The 13977-nt window shown below is 38.1% G+C and overlaps 1 protein-coding gene across 1 annotated transcript in view; it reads right to left on the reverse strand.

The window, feature by feature from the left end:
- UST (uronyl 2-sulfotransferase) overlaps nucleotides 1-13977 on the reverse strand; it is a 156278-nt gene that overhangs the window by 23824 nt on the left and 118477 nt on the right. The window contains exons 6-7 of the mRNA XM_042891789.1: nucleotides 9813-9910; nucleotides 8747-8904 (exon numbers count right to left, since the gene is read on the reverse strand). Coding sequence (XP_042747723.1) covers nucleotides 8747-8904; nucleotides 9813-9910 — 256 coding nt within the window. The remainder of the gene's footprint in view (nucleotides 1-8746; nucleotides 8905-9812; nucleotides 9911-13977) is intronic.

Here is a 13977-nt window from a genome sequence, read left to right on the forward strand (position 1 = left end):
GAAGATGAGACCAGAGAGCAGTAGTCTCATCTTCCCTCTCTCAAAGATCCTTTTTGCTACTACATTTATAAATTTGTGATTCAGCCCCAAGAGCAGAGAAAAAGAAGAAAAATGGAATCCTTCAAGCCACATTTAGTAAAAGCCTCTTCTCTTGTACAGCTTCTTGGAAAGTAAATTTTCAAGATGGGCAGGTCAAAAAGGCTGGGAAATTCCAGCTGAGAAAGGAAGTTGGGAGCACAAAATCCAAGAAAGCCTTCAGCAATGGGGCTCTGAAGGTTCACGGGAATGGTGTGAAGTTATACTCAAGTGAGCAGATTATCCCCTCAGGAGTGATGGCTGGGAGACAGAACAAAAGAAACGTGTAGCAGCTGAGAGCTACTCTGCTAACACATTTCCTTACTTTTAATTCCTATAACTGTAATTAAGGACCAATAACTATTTTTTTTTTTTTTTTTTTTTTTCCCCTAATAGCAATTACAGAAGTCTTAAGGAGACCTAGAGGTCTTCAGATGACTGGAGGACACCCACTATGACCTCCAGCGTAATTAATCTCTTTAGAGATACACAGGACACAGGTGGGGAAGGGGTCACACCTCACAACTCAGCAGGCACTTGACACTTAGTATCATTTATTGATTTGTTCTAAATCTCCTTATACTAACACTTCAATCTGCTTTACCCACAGGATAGGCAAGAACCTTTTCTATTATAGCCTTTTCACCCTTGAGTGTGCCTGACTGTCAACTCCCCCAGTACCTAATGCCTCCCTCCCCACCTCAGATATTTTAGCTCAGACATGGCTGAAAATAACTTTTGGTATTAGCTTCAATGCCTTTATAGCAAGCTGTATGCAAGAAAGAGCCTCACTATAATTTCACTACCAGAATTCATGCTCCTTCGTGTTTTCCTCATTTTAATTATTATAGCAAATCATTTTTTATCACTGCAAAACCTGATTATAAATTGCTATGTTTATGTGAAAACCCAACATAATTCTCTAGGAATGGCTACTCATCTTCTCTGCAAAATAAATACAGGTAAAATCTTGCTAATTACATTTCTTTTTCATATTTACTTTACCTCTAATACTTTCCATGACATTTCAGAACCACCAAAGATACTTTCTGATGCTACTCACATTGCTCTTACAAGATGTCTTGGGGATGAGAACAATCAATTTAACATAACCTACTCTATTGCTGTTACAATGGACAGGTCTTATGATCAGTTGGAAAGGTAAATTACAACAGCCTACTTTGAATACTGAAAGGATTATGCTTCTGAAAGCAGACTGAATAGTCAGCTCGGGTCTATCCCACACTGCTGCTGTTTCTTCCATTTCAGATATGCTTAATTTTCAGTTGAACATATTTCTCTCCAAACACTGCCTGAACATGTACTGTGGCACAGAGTCTTAATCATGCCAAATTCTAAGTTGTTACAAAGATACATTACTAACACGAGTTTTTCCTATTCCACCTCAGGGAGCTTGGTTGTTCCCATATAGGTGAAATGAAGACCTGTAAAAACGTACTGGAGCTGAAGCAGGCCCATTATCTGAAATTCAGCCATCCACCCTGTCCACTATGCCTTATACTGTCTGAAGAGAGGTCAAAGTTGTTAAAGAAGCCATTTGCATAGTGTTACTGTTATCATTTTTTACTCAAATGTTATTTTAAGGCATACATAATAATGGAGGTATAAGTGGAATTTTATTGATTAAAATAGCATTTGTGATTTTATTTGTAAGTTAGTGAAGAAGGAATGAACCATCACTGCAAGCTTTAATTGTCGGTCATAAAAAAAATTCTGTCATTCTGTCATCAGTGACCTTGGACTATTTACAAGACATTCCTAATGCTGTTATGTGAAGGCAGCATTCCCTCTGTACCAGAGCTCTAACAATGCTGCTTGCCCATGCATTGTTCATCTCTTTATACTCGAGGCAGGAAATATTGTGAAGATGCATCAGGGAATTAACCTTGGATGAATAAAAGGAGCACTGTTACAAATCTTTAACATCTTTAGTGACTGATATGCTCATTAGATAAACATTACAGTTTCTTATAAGACACCAGCATCAACCCTTCTGACACAAGAGAATGCACATGAATTCTTGGCATATGGGATGCAAGGGTTTGGCTGACTCACCCCTTGTGATTAAGACCACAAATATGTTTTGTTTTTACTTCAAGAAAGTATGAAATTACATCTGTGTTGGTTTAATCCAAAACCAGACAGCCCATCAATAGGTCCGATAAAGGGAAATTGAAACAATGCAAGAATCATGAAGATGTGGAACAAAATGCAGAATCTGGAGGCTGAAGTCTTTTGGAAATGCACTACACAATGAAGATGAAGCTGGAAGTGGTCTTGCTTTCATAATGCTACAAGTATAAGTGTATTATGCAGAAAATTTAACAGAGAAAACTCTGTTCATGGTGGAGAGACTTTGACAACAGTATTAAAAAAATAAAGCATCTGACTTCTAGCTTTGCCAACTGGTAACCATTATGAAAAAGGTAATGGAGAGGAACAGTGTTGCAGACTGCAAAGCACAAGCTGAAGTTCTGAACACAAATCAGAGATGTACAGGCTTGGTCTCTGAAAGAGTTCATAAAGAACCACGTATTCAAACAGCAGCAGCAAGGATACACAGCATCCAGTGAGGACTGTGTATCAAGGGAAGACAAAGCCAAAGAAACAGTTTCCAGAGAGAACTAACAATTAAAGTATGGAAAAAAAAAAAAGGATGCAGCCTCTCAAGGAAATCCTTTTCTACTAGAACTAAACTTAATGCCCAAGCTGCAGTATTAATGCAAGCTAACATGTATTGTAGCCCACAAAAAAAAAAAAAAAAAAAAAAAAAAAAAAGGAAAATTTCTATAATTCTATGTAACACTTAGCACATTTCTACAATACCTTGTAGGTTGTCACAGCTTCTATGAGCTCACGTGATCAGAAACTTGCGCAGAAGCGCAACATTTGATTGAGGTTTCTCAGAAGATGATCCAAGGGAACAGGGACTTCACCTCCCATTACATCTTCACTTCAGGAGAAAGGAGGACCATAGCAATAATTTTGGCAGATAGACCTGTATTTTACTTCCCTGTACTCTAAACTCAGGGAGCAGATTTACCCTGGATGAGAGCCCTAGTCTTGTCAGGCTCACAGGTACTTCACTCTTTTTCTCAAAAGGCATCATTCATTTTGGGTGAGATGATGCAATTATAGGCAAATCACAGAATCACAGAATGGCCTGGGTTGGAAAGGACCTCAAAGATCATCTAGTTTCAACACCCCTGCCATGGACAGGGTCACCAACCACTAGACCAGGCTGATCAGAGCCAAATCCAGCCTTGCTAGATGTTCTCCTACATAACCGCGCACATACGGACCATCTCTAATCCAATAAACACATGTTTGCAGGGAACAGTAAATAAAGCAGACTTGATCTTGATCCCTACAAGCTCCCTGTGGACTTGTAAAGCCTTACTAAATTCAACTTCAGTGTTGCTCACATCTGAAAATTAGGATTTAAACTATCCTGGATAAATCTTTTGGTGCCACAGTTTTGTTTCCCGTATAATACATGCATGTTCTGTGATTGCCACACCTTTCGGAGCAGAATAAAAAAAAACACAGCTGTTATAAGCTGCCAATCTTTCCTGCAGTACTTGCCATAGAGATGCTGAGATTCTGAGATGAATCTCCAAAAGATCTAGAGGCTCTCCTGTAAAAGAGAGTCATGAGAAAGCTCAGAAGTACTCAAATCTTTCCAAGAGTTCCTATTCTTAAAACAGCTCCGTTTATTCACAAAGGGATTTGAATACTCTGAAAGTCAGAAAAGAACATATTTTCCTAATATGGAACTGGAAAAAGAAAGAGTGTTTCCACTGATTGTCCTTATCACTGATTGCTGCATTCACTAACTTCAAGGCATTTCAAGATCAGGCAGCTTGTTTTTATCCCTTCACTCTAAAACTTATTTTCATGGCTTAAGAGTTAAGTAATATTTACAGCTTTTGACACTACCTTCGGCTTTATAAAACAAGCCAAGGAGCACAGTTTTTGTGTAGACTGTCCGAGGTGCTATTGACAAAATGGCAAATAAACTTCCTCTGGGGATACCTGCTGTTACTCCTTCCCTTTCCTATCTTGCTTGCACACAAAGAAAAGGGAATTTGTTTCATAATACAGCAAATAATAACATAATTAAACACTCTGCATAGAGTATAAACTGCCTGTTCTCACATACTCATTGTTTTAAAGCATTCTTCTGGATAATTCTGAAAGTTCAGAGACTGAAGACATAGATAGCCTGTTCACATTCCTATTTGTATTTTCAGAACAGGATGTTGGGAGATAAAGAAGAAAACACCACCCAGACAGAATGTAAACTCACATGTGCTATTACCACTGGCACAATGTTCAGCTTCCCTCAAAATCTGAAAAAAGCAGGGAGATTACACCACCTTCTGGACAAAACTTTTAAAGCCAGATACACAACTATTTGCTTGCACATAATGGATGGGAATCTGCCACCAAAGCATTATACAGCTAGCTATTTCCTGAGGCCAATTTCATATTTTACTTCCACACACAGTTCAGAACTTTCCTTTTCTACTGAAAACTTTCACACAGCGTGACTGCTCTTGAGACTTGCTCCCTAAATAATTTTAGGGAAAGCAGAAAGCTGTTTTACAGGGAAAGGCAAAAGAAGACTCTGAAGATTTCAAGTTTTCCCAAGTTCTGTTTTAAGAAAGCAAGAGATGCAAAGAAATGATCCAAGGAATTTGAGAATTTAAATTTGATCTCATCTCATCTGTTCTTCCTCTCACATCAAGAGCAAAGTGTTTGTAGGTGAGAGAAAGATTGTGCATTTATGCACAAGAGATGAGAGAATTTCTACTTTTCTTTCCACTCAGCGTTGCCAGCTCTGCCCTCTCCAGCAAATACGGTTCATTAGAAGTAGGCAGAATTTAGAAGCTGCAGATCGCTTGTTCTATTTTTCTCTTAATTTAGTTTCATTTTGTACTGAACAAAGGCAGAATATAAGATGATGGCTGTTCAGAGATACTGCACAAGAAGCACTGGCTCCTTCCAGAAGATTTCTTTCAATCTTTCTCCACTTTCTGACTATCAGCTAGGCCACGGAAGTGAGGTATAACCTGCAAAAATGAACAGGTCTGACCAGTTATTTTTCCTTCAGTTGTGCTTCTGAGAGTAAGGAGAGATTCTGCACGTAAAGTTATTCCGTAGCTATTTCAGGCCAAAGGAATACTTTCAAATTCTGAAGTAAAATTAATCCAAGGTTATGCAATTGGACCCTCTCTGCTCCAATGCTGGCAGAAAAAAAAAAAAGAAAGGCAGAACAGTGAGCAACTTTTAGCATGATAGCAAAGAAACGTAATAAACAAAGTTACCTACCTATCTATCTCACTGTCCTCCCCTACTTTTGATGTCTTGTCAAAAGCTGTTGTTGCTTTCAAGCTAGAAGATGTTTACTACTTTGGGCAAGATAACCACTACAAGAACAGCTTGATTTGACATCAACATTAACAAGACACCTAATATCAAGGAGGGTAGAAAAGGAAAAAGAAGTAGAAACCCTGCAGCACTGAAGAATGCTACAAGATTAAAAGATTCCATTTTAAGCTTCAGCACAACAAAAGCTTTCACAGTGTTGCATACTGTTATAAAACACACATCAAAATATTCAGCAACTGGATTTCCTCAGGGCAACATTTTATTAATGCAATGGAGGAAATTATTCTTCTCATGTCCTCAGACACTAAAATTCCTACCTTCACAGTCTCCTCTTGTCAGCTTATGCAAAACATAATGGAATACATCACAGGTGTCACCAACAAATGCACTTAAGTCACATTACATTTAACAGTTATCTCTGCCATTATACACGGGCAGACAGCTGCACTTACATTTCTTTGCTGCAATACTCTGCTATCTATCTGATCAATAGAGTCACAGTTTTACCGATCCTTTACTTCAGAACAATAGCTGTGAAGCATATTGGACAGTAAAAAGGCTCTGGGCTTTGTTTTCTTGCTTGGAGGACAATGAGCAAGAAATTTTTAATAAATGTTCTTAACTGCTGTCAGATGAGAAATTCTGCAGCTGGCAAAAAGGAGACAAAACACACTTTAATAAGGTTTGCATAGTTAAAACAAAAAAATAGACATGAGAAAAAGAAAGCTTTGGTATTTCCCAATTTGTAGTATCTCCAGTCTACACTGAGGGCTCATGACAACAGGAAGTTTGCATGGATGAGAGCTGTAGTGAGCTGGTGCCCACCCAAAGCAATTGTAATAGGGAGAAGGGTCCGAACTTTGGAAAAAAGAAGGGACTTAACCCCAAACTCCCACACTGTCTCTTGAATGCTTTACAAGCGCAACTACAGAAGTATCCAAAGGTCACCTTGTGCAGCACTCATGGTTTTATGGACTTGAGTACATCCAGTATTTTACTACCTACAGTAGTTTTTAAAAATTTTCTTTATTTTTTAATTTTCTTTATTTTTTTTAGAGAATGATATTGGTGAGATAGCAACCATCAATTTTCTATTTTACTTTACTTTGCATATAATCCACGGAAGCAGTATTGGATGGAAACTGCCTTTCTTCAACTATTTTCTTCTTTGAAGCAGATCTATAAATCCAAATGTTTAAATGTGTCTCATCTATAACAAGTGGGCTCTAGTACAGAGAGTCACTAGCCTGTGAGTGACTGCAAGGACCTCCTATACATCGTCCTCTACTGAATTTTTTCTCCTCTGAGCATGTTCATCTGATAAAAAAGTAAGTTCTGGAAAACTTTTCCATACAAAGAGAAGAAAGACTGTCAGAACAGTACCTCAGACAAAGCAGCCTGATTTATCTGCTGCTTTGTGGGGTCACCATGCAGCTGGTGGATACAATATTCCTCCCAGCACTTCATGATGCAACAGCAGAGGGTGTTGCAGATCAGGTCTAAGGTGCACTGAAAAGAACTAAGTAGCCTTCCTTACATAGTGCTTGGATTCTTTTTTTTTTTTTTTTTTGACTGATTCTGTTAAGTCTTTTGTAAGCATTTGCACCAACTCTGAAATATTCTGAAAATAATAATGATTTAAAAATAAAGATCTTTGCATGTATGAAAAAAGCAGAGTTAACACAAAGATGCTGCTTCTATTCTATTTCTCAGTCTTACTCAGTGAATGGTAAAAAAGAATTCAACTTTAATCCACATGAGGAATACTGAAGGAAAGGGATGAATCTTCATACAATATTGGTCTCGTGCATGAAAGCCCAGAGAAGAGGAAACTGCTGCCCTGAAATGTGGGATCAAATCTCCCAGAGATACTGCAGTATGCACAGAGAGAAAAAAGATTCTCCAGCACTTATTCATTCTGGGAGACTGCTTATTTCACATTTCACAATTTCAATGGCACCCTAGTGAAAAATTAAGCCCCAGCGAGCTGTTTTTAGCTTCCCAAAATGGAAGAGAAGTGAAAATCTACATTGCATAGAACAGCTGAAAAACCATATATATTCCCATAGAAAAATCTGCTGACTCTGGAAAGCATCTTTCTGTTGATTCTCTACCTCCTTCTGGCCTAGCATCTGTACAGAAAAAATGCAAGGAAGACTTCCACATGCTAAAAATATAGGTCTTCTTATTTTAAAATTCACAAAGAAAAGCAAATGCCATTCCTTCTCTTTAATATTTCTACATTGCTTAATACAAAACTTTCAAAGATGCATCCCAGAAGGAGGGACTGGGCGACAGTCCTGAAGTCTTTCATTTTTTCAAAACAACTGATTACTATTACAGCTGCTCTCAATCAAAAGCCAGTGATAAGCTTCATGCATTACAAACAAAATTCAGTGTTTGAGGCATATGTTTTTAATATACAAATTAGTACAAAACATACCTTTCAGTGCCTGTAGACATTTCAATTGACATGAATGCAACAGTCACCGTACAAGAAGCAACTTTTACCCCTTCTTGGTTCATACCACATTAACAGCCCAATCAAATGCAAGCAGCAGACCAGTTCTGCCAAAATTATATGCACAGCTCCACAGAAGCACCTTATTTCTTGATTTAAGCATAGGATACAAACCTGTTCTCTAGAGAGGCAGAACACAAAACAAGCAGTGGAAGGAATGGACTGAACACAACAAGAGAACGCCTTCAAGATTGATGCTGGGATGGAAGTTAAGATGCTGATTAAGTGCTTCTGTGATTTCTCTACTGAAGTTCACTGACCTCTTTATTTCTGACTGTGCTTTCTACTCAGTGTACTGTAGGTATACATTATTACTTGAACTTCATCTAATTTCTGTTTAAGTGAAGAATTATTTCACCATAGTTGGTTAAAATCACAGCAGCTCAGTCAAGGTTGAGGGCAAATAAATATTTAAGCATGCCCAGTGTTCAGCTGCCCAACACATTTCTTCTAGGTTTCCTTATGCAGATACTGCTGACATTTTGATAATTGTGAGGCTTTGGGACATGTGGCAAGATTACTGAAACACTAAGTGATTGCCTGGGAATGAAAACCACTCGATGACATTAAAATAAATGTAGAATACATACCCTACCCCATCAATCAAATCTGCTCTCTAAAAGGAATATAAATCTCTTCGCTGACTACATAATAAAGAAAAATTTACCTTTCAGTGATCCTCCAGATTTTGCCAACATTTGTGTGAATGTTATGTTTTCAATGGAAAAAAGTTACCTGGGTTTTTGTAGATGCTAAGAACATCCTTGAAATAATGAGGTAAGAATCTTTCTAATAAAAGCAGCACATCCTCCAACTCCTCCAGAATCCCCACAAGCAGGAAGTTTTCATTAACGTTCAGCTTTGCTCTTTCAAGGGCCCATTCACCAGGTTCCCTGTATGAAATTAAAGATGGGAGAGGAATAAAGATTAAAAAAAAAGGGGAGGAGAATGAGTGTTTAAATACACAATTACCTTAGAAACTCAAGTTAAAAAAGCAAATGTAAGCAAATAAAGTGAAAATACCTAAAGAAAAAAACTGTTTGTAAAGACACTTAAAGACAAAAGAATGAACACATTAGAATTTGTTATAAGTGCATAGAGAAAATATGGCTTCTGTAATAAATTTTTGGAAATATCCACAGGTCTTCCTATTATGGAGAAATGGTGGCAATCAATAAATACAATACCTCGAAGATGAATAAGGTTAATAAGGAATTTGCTGTAATCAACAAAATAAAAGCATTACAAAACAAGAAGGTATTTAAAATTGTTCACATATTGCATAAAAGTTTACTATACTACATCAATAACATGGCAACACGTGAATGGCATCAATAGACACATCAAACATGACTAAGTTCAATTACAGTGGTAGAAGGCTACACTTTACATAATTTTAAGCATGATCCCTATTTATTACATGGAAACCTGGAGTTCCTATGATATAGATCTGGTATCTGCAACTGAGCAGAGCTATTAAGTAGGTATTAAGTTAAGGCACAGGTAAAATGAGTATGTCAGGTCACTACCAACTCAGAAGAGAAAAATCCAGATGATTACATCCAGATTTGATACATTATTCAAGAGTGAAATCAAATAAAAAGGACAATACTATGTTTGTACATTACCCTTCTTATTAAAAAATATATTCATGCATGCACTTACCACATGCATCATCACATCGTGCTTACAATTTTCTATTGTACTTCAAATAACTATTGCCTCTGATCACCAGTTTTTGACAAAATAATGGTCAATGGATATTGCTGAGCAGACTGGAATACCTCATATATTTATTTACCTGCATCTTGGATGCTGCCCACAGAAATAGGGTATGATATAAAATAACCTGGGATTGGAACATTCAGGGTAGTTTTCAAGGATACACACATTAATGTCCTGTGGGTGAGAAAACAGAAAACAAAGTTGATTACTGTGTTTTCTTTATCAACAACTGTTTTGTTCGTCTCACACCTTACACAGCATCTCAGAATCACAGAGTTTTGCTGAGGCCATACAAAATACCTTAGAAATAATCCACTTTCATTTTAATACTTTTAAACTTTATTGGAAAGCTGCAGGAGAAAAAAGTGATTTCTTTCGATAATGCCTTGCTGCAAATAACACCTTTTCATACTGGGATTAATGAGTGATTCACAGCAGGGCAAATGGATCGGCTTTCTGAATGAGGTATATAAAACATTCAAGATATTGTTTTCAGACTTTTCTCTGGGGCATATTCAAAAGAAAGAAAACGTAGATCAAATTGAGACAATTGTTTTATTTATTTTCTTCTGCTTCAGACGATGATTGGAATGAACAAATAAAAGCTGTAATTCACACAGCTTGCTCATGATATAAAAACATAAATCACCTTTGATTGCAATTCAGGACATTTCTGAGACGTTCAGAAATGAGCCTATCGTATAAACCCACATTGAGAAAAAAGCTTATTAGAAAGTATTTTATCACTTTCCTGATTCATCAGCCTATCAGAACTACTTATCATTTCTCAACAGATGAGGCATAACTATTGAACCCCAAGGAACTGCATCCCACTTCCCATTTTACTCAGCTCAGTGATAAACATTCCCTACAGTGGGATTGAATTCCACTATCTTTAGCCTAATAGAGTCTTATTCTGCAGGCAGATTCTAATGAGACTTAAAGGGGAAAAGAAAAGAAAAGAAAAAAAAAGAAAAAGAAAAGGCAATGTAGCAAAGACAAATGATTCACATCTTTGTAAAAGTTGTCTTACTCATGTTTCTTCCACATGTGCTTCTACAATGCAGTGGGCTTGGTAAACCAACGAATAATCAGACGCATACTTCATTGAGTAAATGAAATGGGGCAGAGATCATTTTAATGCTCATCAGATCCTCTGAGAGCCAGAACTGCTCAGCAGCATGAGAGATGCACAGAGCAACCCCTGTGCCAGTGAGTGCCCTGGGCAGTCCCAGGGCAGTGTGTGGTATGGAGTACAGAGGCATCATTGGCTTCTGACACCCTCCATGCAGAAAAGCTCTTCCCAGAACTGAAGTCCTAACTTCATTAGTTTCACATCTGGGTCCAAAAGCCTGTTAAAAGTTGAATCTCATTTCCTCCCTGTCTTACCCGTATGTAAATCAGGTTTTGTGGACATACCATGGGCTGAAATTAGATTACATGGTGAAGAACTATCACAGAAAACAGCATAAAAACTGCCACCTGGGATACAAGCAACCCACCTCTCCTGCTCCCCACAGTGTATTCAAGCACATTTTAAAGGGTTTGCCTTGCATATGTATTATAAGATTTACATCCAAGCAATAATTTTTAAATTCAAGGCTCTGAGTTTAAATTAACCCTTGTGAGTCACTGCAACAAACAGTATTGAGAAATTTACTGGTAGCACAGTTAATGCGCTACTTCTGTGATCTCAACAGTTCTTTCATGTTGTTTTTTAAACACAAGAGTCTTTATTGTTGCTTTTCAATACATAAAGGATGTTTATAAGAAAGATGGCAAAAAACCTTTTCGTCAGAGCCTGCAGAGATAGGACAAGCAGCAATAGTTTTTAACTGGAAGAAAGTACATTTACATCACATGTTAGGAAGAAATTCTTCACTCAGAAAATGGTGAATCACAGAATGGCCTGGGTTGAAAAGGACCACAAAGATCATCGAGTTTCAACCCCCCTGCTATGTGCAGGGTCGCCAACCACCAGACCAGGCTGCCCAGAGCCACATCCAGCCTGGCCTTGAATACCTCCAGGGATGGAGCATCCACAACCTCCTTGGGCAACCTGTTCCAGTGCATCACCACCCTCTGTGTGAAAATCTTCCTCCTAATATCTAACCTAAACCTCTCGTCTCAGTTTAAAACCATTCCCCCTTGTCCTATCACTATCCATCCTCATAAACAGCCATTCCCCCTTCTGTTTATATGCCCCCTTCAAATACTGGAAGGCCACAATGAGGTCTCCCCAGAGCCTTCTCTTCTCTAAGCTAAACAGGCCCAGTTCCCTCAACCTTTCTTCATAGGAAAGGTGCTCCAGCCCTCAAAGTGAGACAGTTTGGGGCTGTGGGTGCCTCATCCCTGGAGGGACTCAAGGCCAGGTTGGATGGAGCCCCAGGCAGCCTGAGCTGGTAGAGGGCAGCCCTGCCCATAGCAGGGGGTGGGGTGGGCTTTAGAGTCCTTTCCAACCCAAGGCATTCTGCGATTCTATGATAATTAAAAATGACAGTTTTTTAAGATTCATTGTATTTTTATTATAGGCATTATCAGAGACATTTCAGGGATACATACTCTCCAGTTTCTATAATAACACCTACAGAATCTGGCAATGAACTTATAATTTACAGCAAGGACATTTATTGTTTCATTGCAAGAATAATGAATACGGTGCGTCAGGAAGTAATATTTCTGAGATTAAAAAAAAGATTGATATCCAATACAAAAATCTAACAGGTTCCACCTTCTCCTTCTGAAAGTTGTATTTGGTTAATATGGACAAATAAAACACTCATACAATAAAAAACAATGTACATTCAAAGGAAAAATGCTGCAGCTTTAACAAGTGAATAGTTTTTACTTAATCAAAAATAAATGTTTAATATTCCCTTGCAGTGTCAAGAGCTGAAGCTGCAGGACAATTGGGACTACATTAATCTATACTACTTAGTGGCACTTCCCTTCAGGTTTCACTTGTGAAAGAAATGCACAAGGACCTCGATGTAATAAAGGTTTAAGATAAAGGCCAAGTACATTTTCATGTGAATCTCCAGTTTTCCACCACATAATGGCACACCCTTCATGTTCCCAACATCAAAAGCACCAAGCTTGCCCTGTGGTCAAAAGGCTGCCCCATTTCAATATCCTTTTACTACTGCCATTGCAAAAAGCAGCGCTATTTACCCACATCTGATCTGTATCACAGCTGCTGGATGGTTCCAATTTATTCACAGCACCTGCTTTCCTTTCCTGTTTTAATGTATTCTTAATTTGTGAAACAAATCACCAGCATCCACCCATCCCCTCAGAAGAGATTTCACCGGGTGATACGTGGAATTACCATTGATATGTGATGATACGTGAAATTACCATTTTTACCAAGGGGGCTGGGGTGTGTGTGCAAAAGCAAGAATGGCTGAAGGTGTGTTACTCATCACATTACACAAACCTACACAAAGCTGCTCTTTGGCTGCTAGATGACTTGCACCAATTCCTGCTTTTTCTGGGCACAAAACACTAAAGTGATATTATGTTATTCTAGGCACTGTTATTCTGTTATCCTAAGCCACATTCATGCTACATTTTTTCCATTAAGAGCATGTTTTCCTAGAGGGATATAGATCTTCCAGGGCAGAAAGTACTGCGAGACAAAAACTTGCAAGCTGACAGATGAACAGCTTTTTACATTTAGATCGCCAGAGGAGTATTAGAGGAAAAAAATAATTCAAATACATCTGAGAAAGATACAGAAAGAAAGAAACAGAGCTACTTTGATCACACCCTTCCACAACAAAGAAAGGGATTTTGCTTTATTCCACAGCTCTCAACCACAATCCACGCTGCTCACATCCCGCTGAGCTCTGTCTGCAGCAACACAGAAGGCTCCCCAGGAACCAGCACTGGCCCTGCTGCAGCTCTGGGTTTGTCAGTAACAACAGAAACAATTTCTTTAACAAATTTTTTTTTTTTTTTCTATTATTGTTACAATTTGGGCTGAAGTGGCACTTTGGTAGTGCTTACTTCTGTCTGGAACACTGCCCTTCATAAAGAAATTGTCATGTGCCCTAATATGCTAATCTGAGAACAAGACAGACCTATCAGAAATCTATCAAAGACATTTGACTATTTTTGATAAGCTAATAACAACAGAACTATTTTATTTGCTCTCATATATGTCATCAGGGAAGTCTGCTGTGCTAAAAAAAAAAAAATAATGGATATAAAATCTGTTCTGGAATTTTTGTGCTGTCATT

Source organism: Lagopus leucura, unplaced genomic scaffold (assembly GCF_019238085.1).
Source record: "Lagopus leucura isolate 7727_CA_CO unplaced genomic scaffold, USGS_WTPT01 Super-Scaffold_73, whole genome shotgun sequence".
NCBI lineage: Eukaryota > Metazoa > Chordata > Aves > Galliformes > Phasianidae > Lagopus > Lagopus leucura.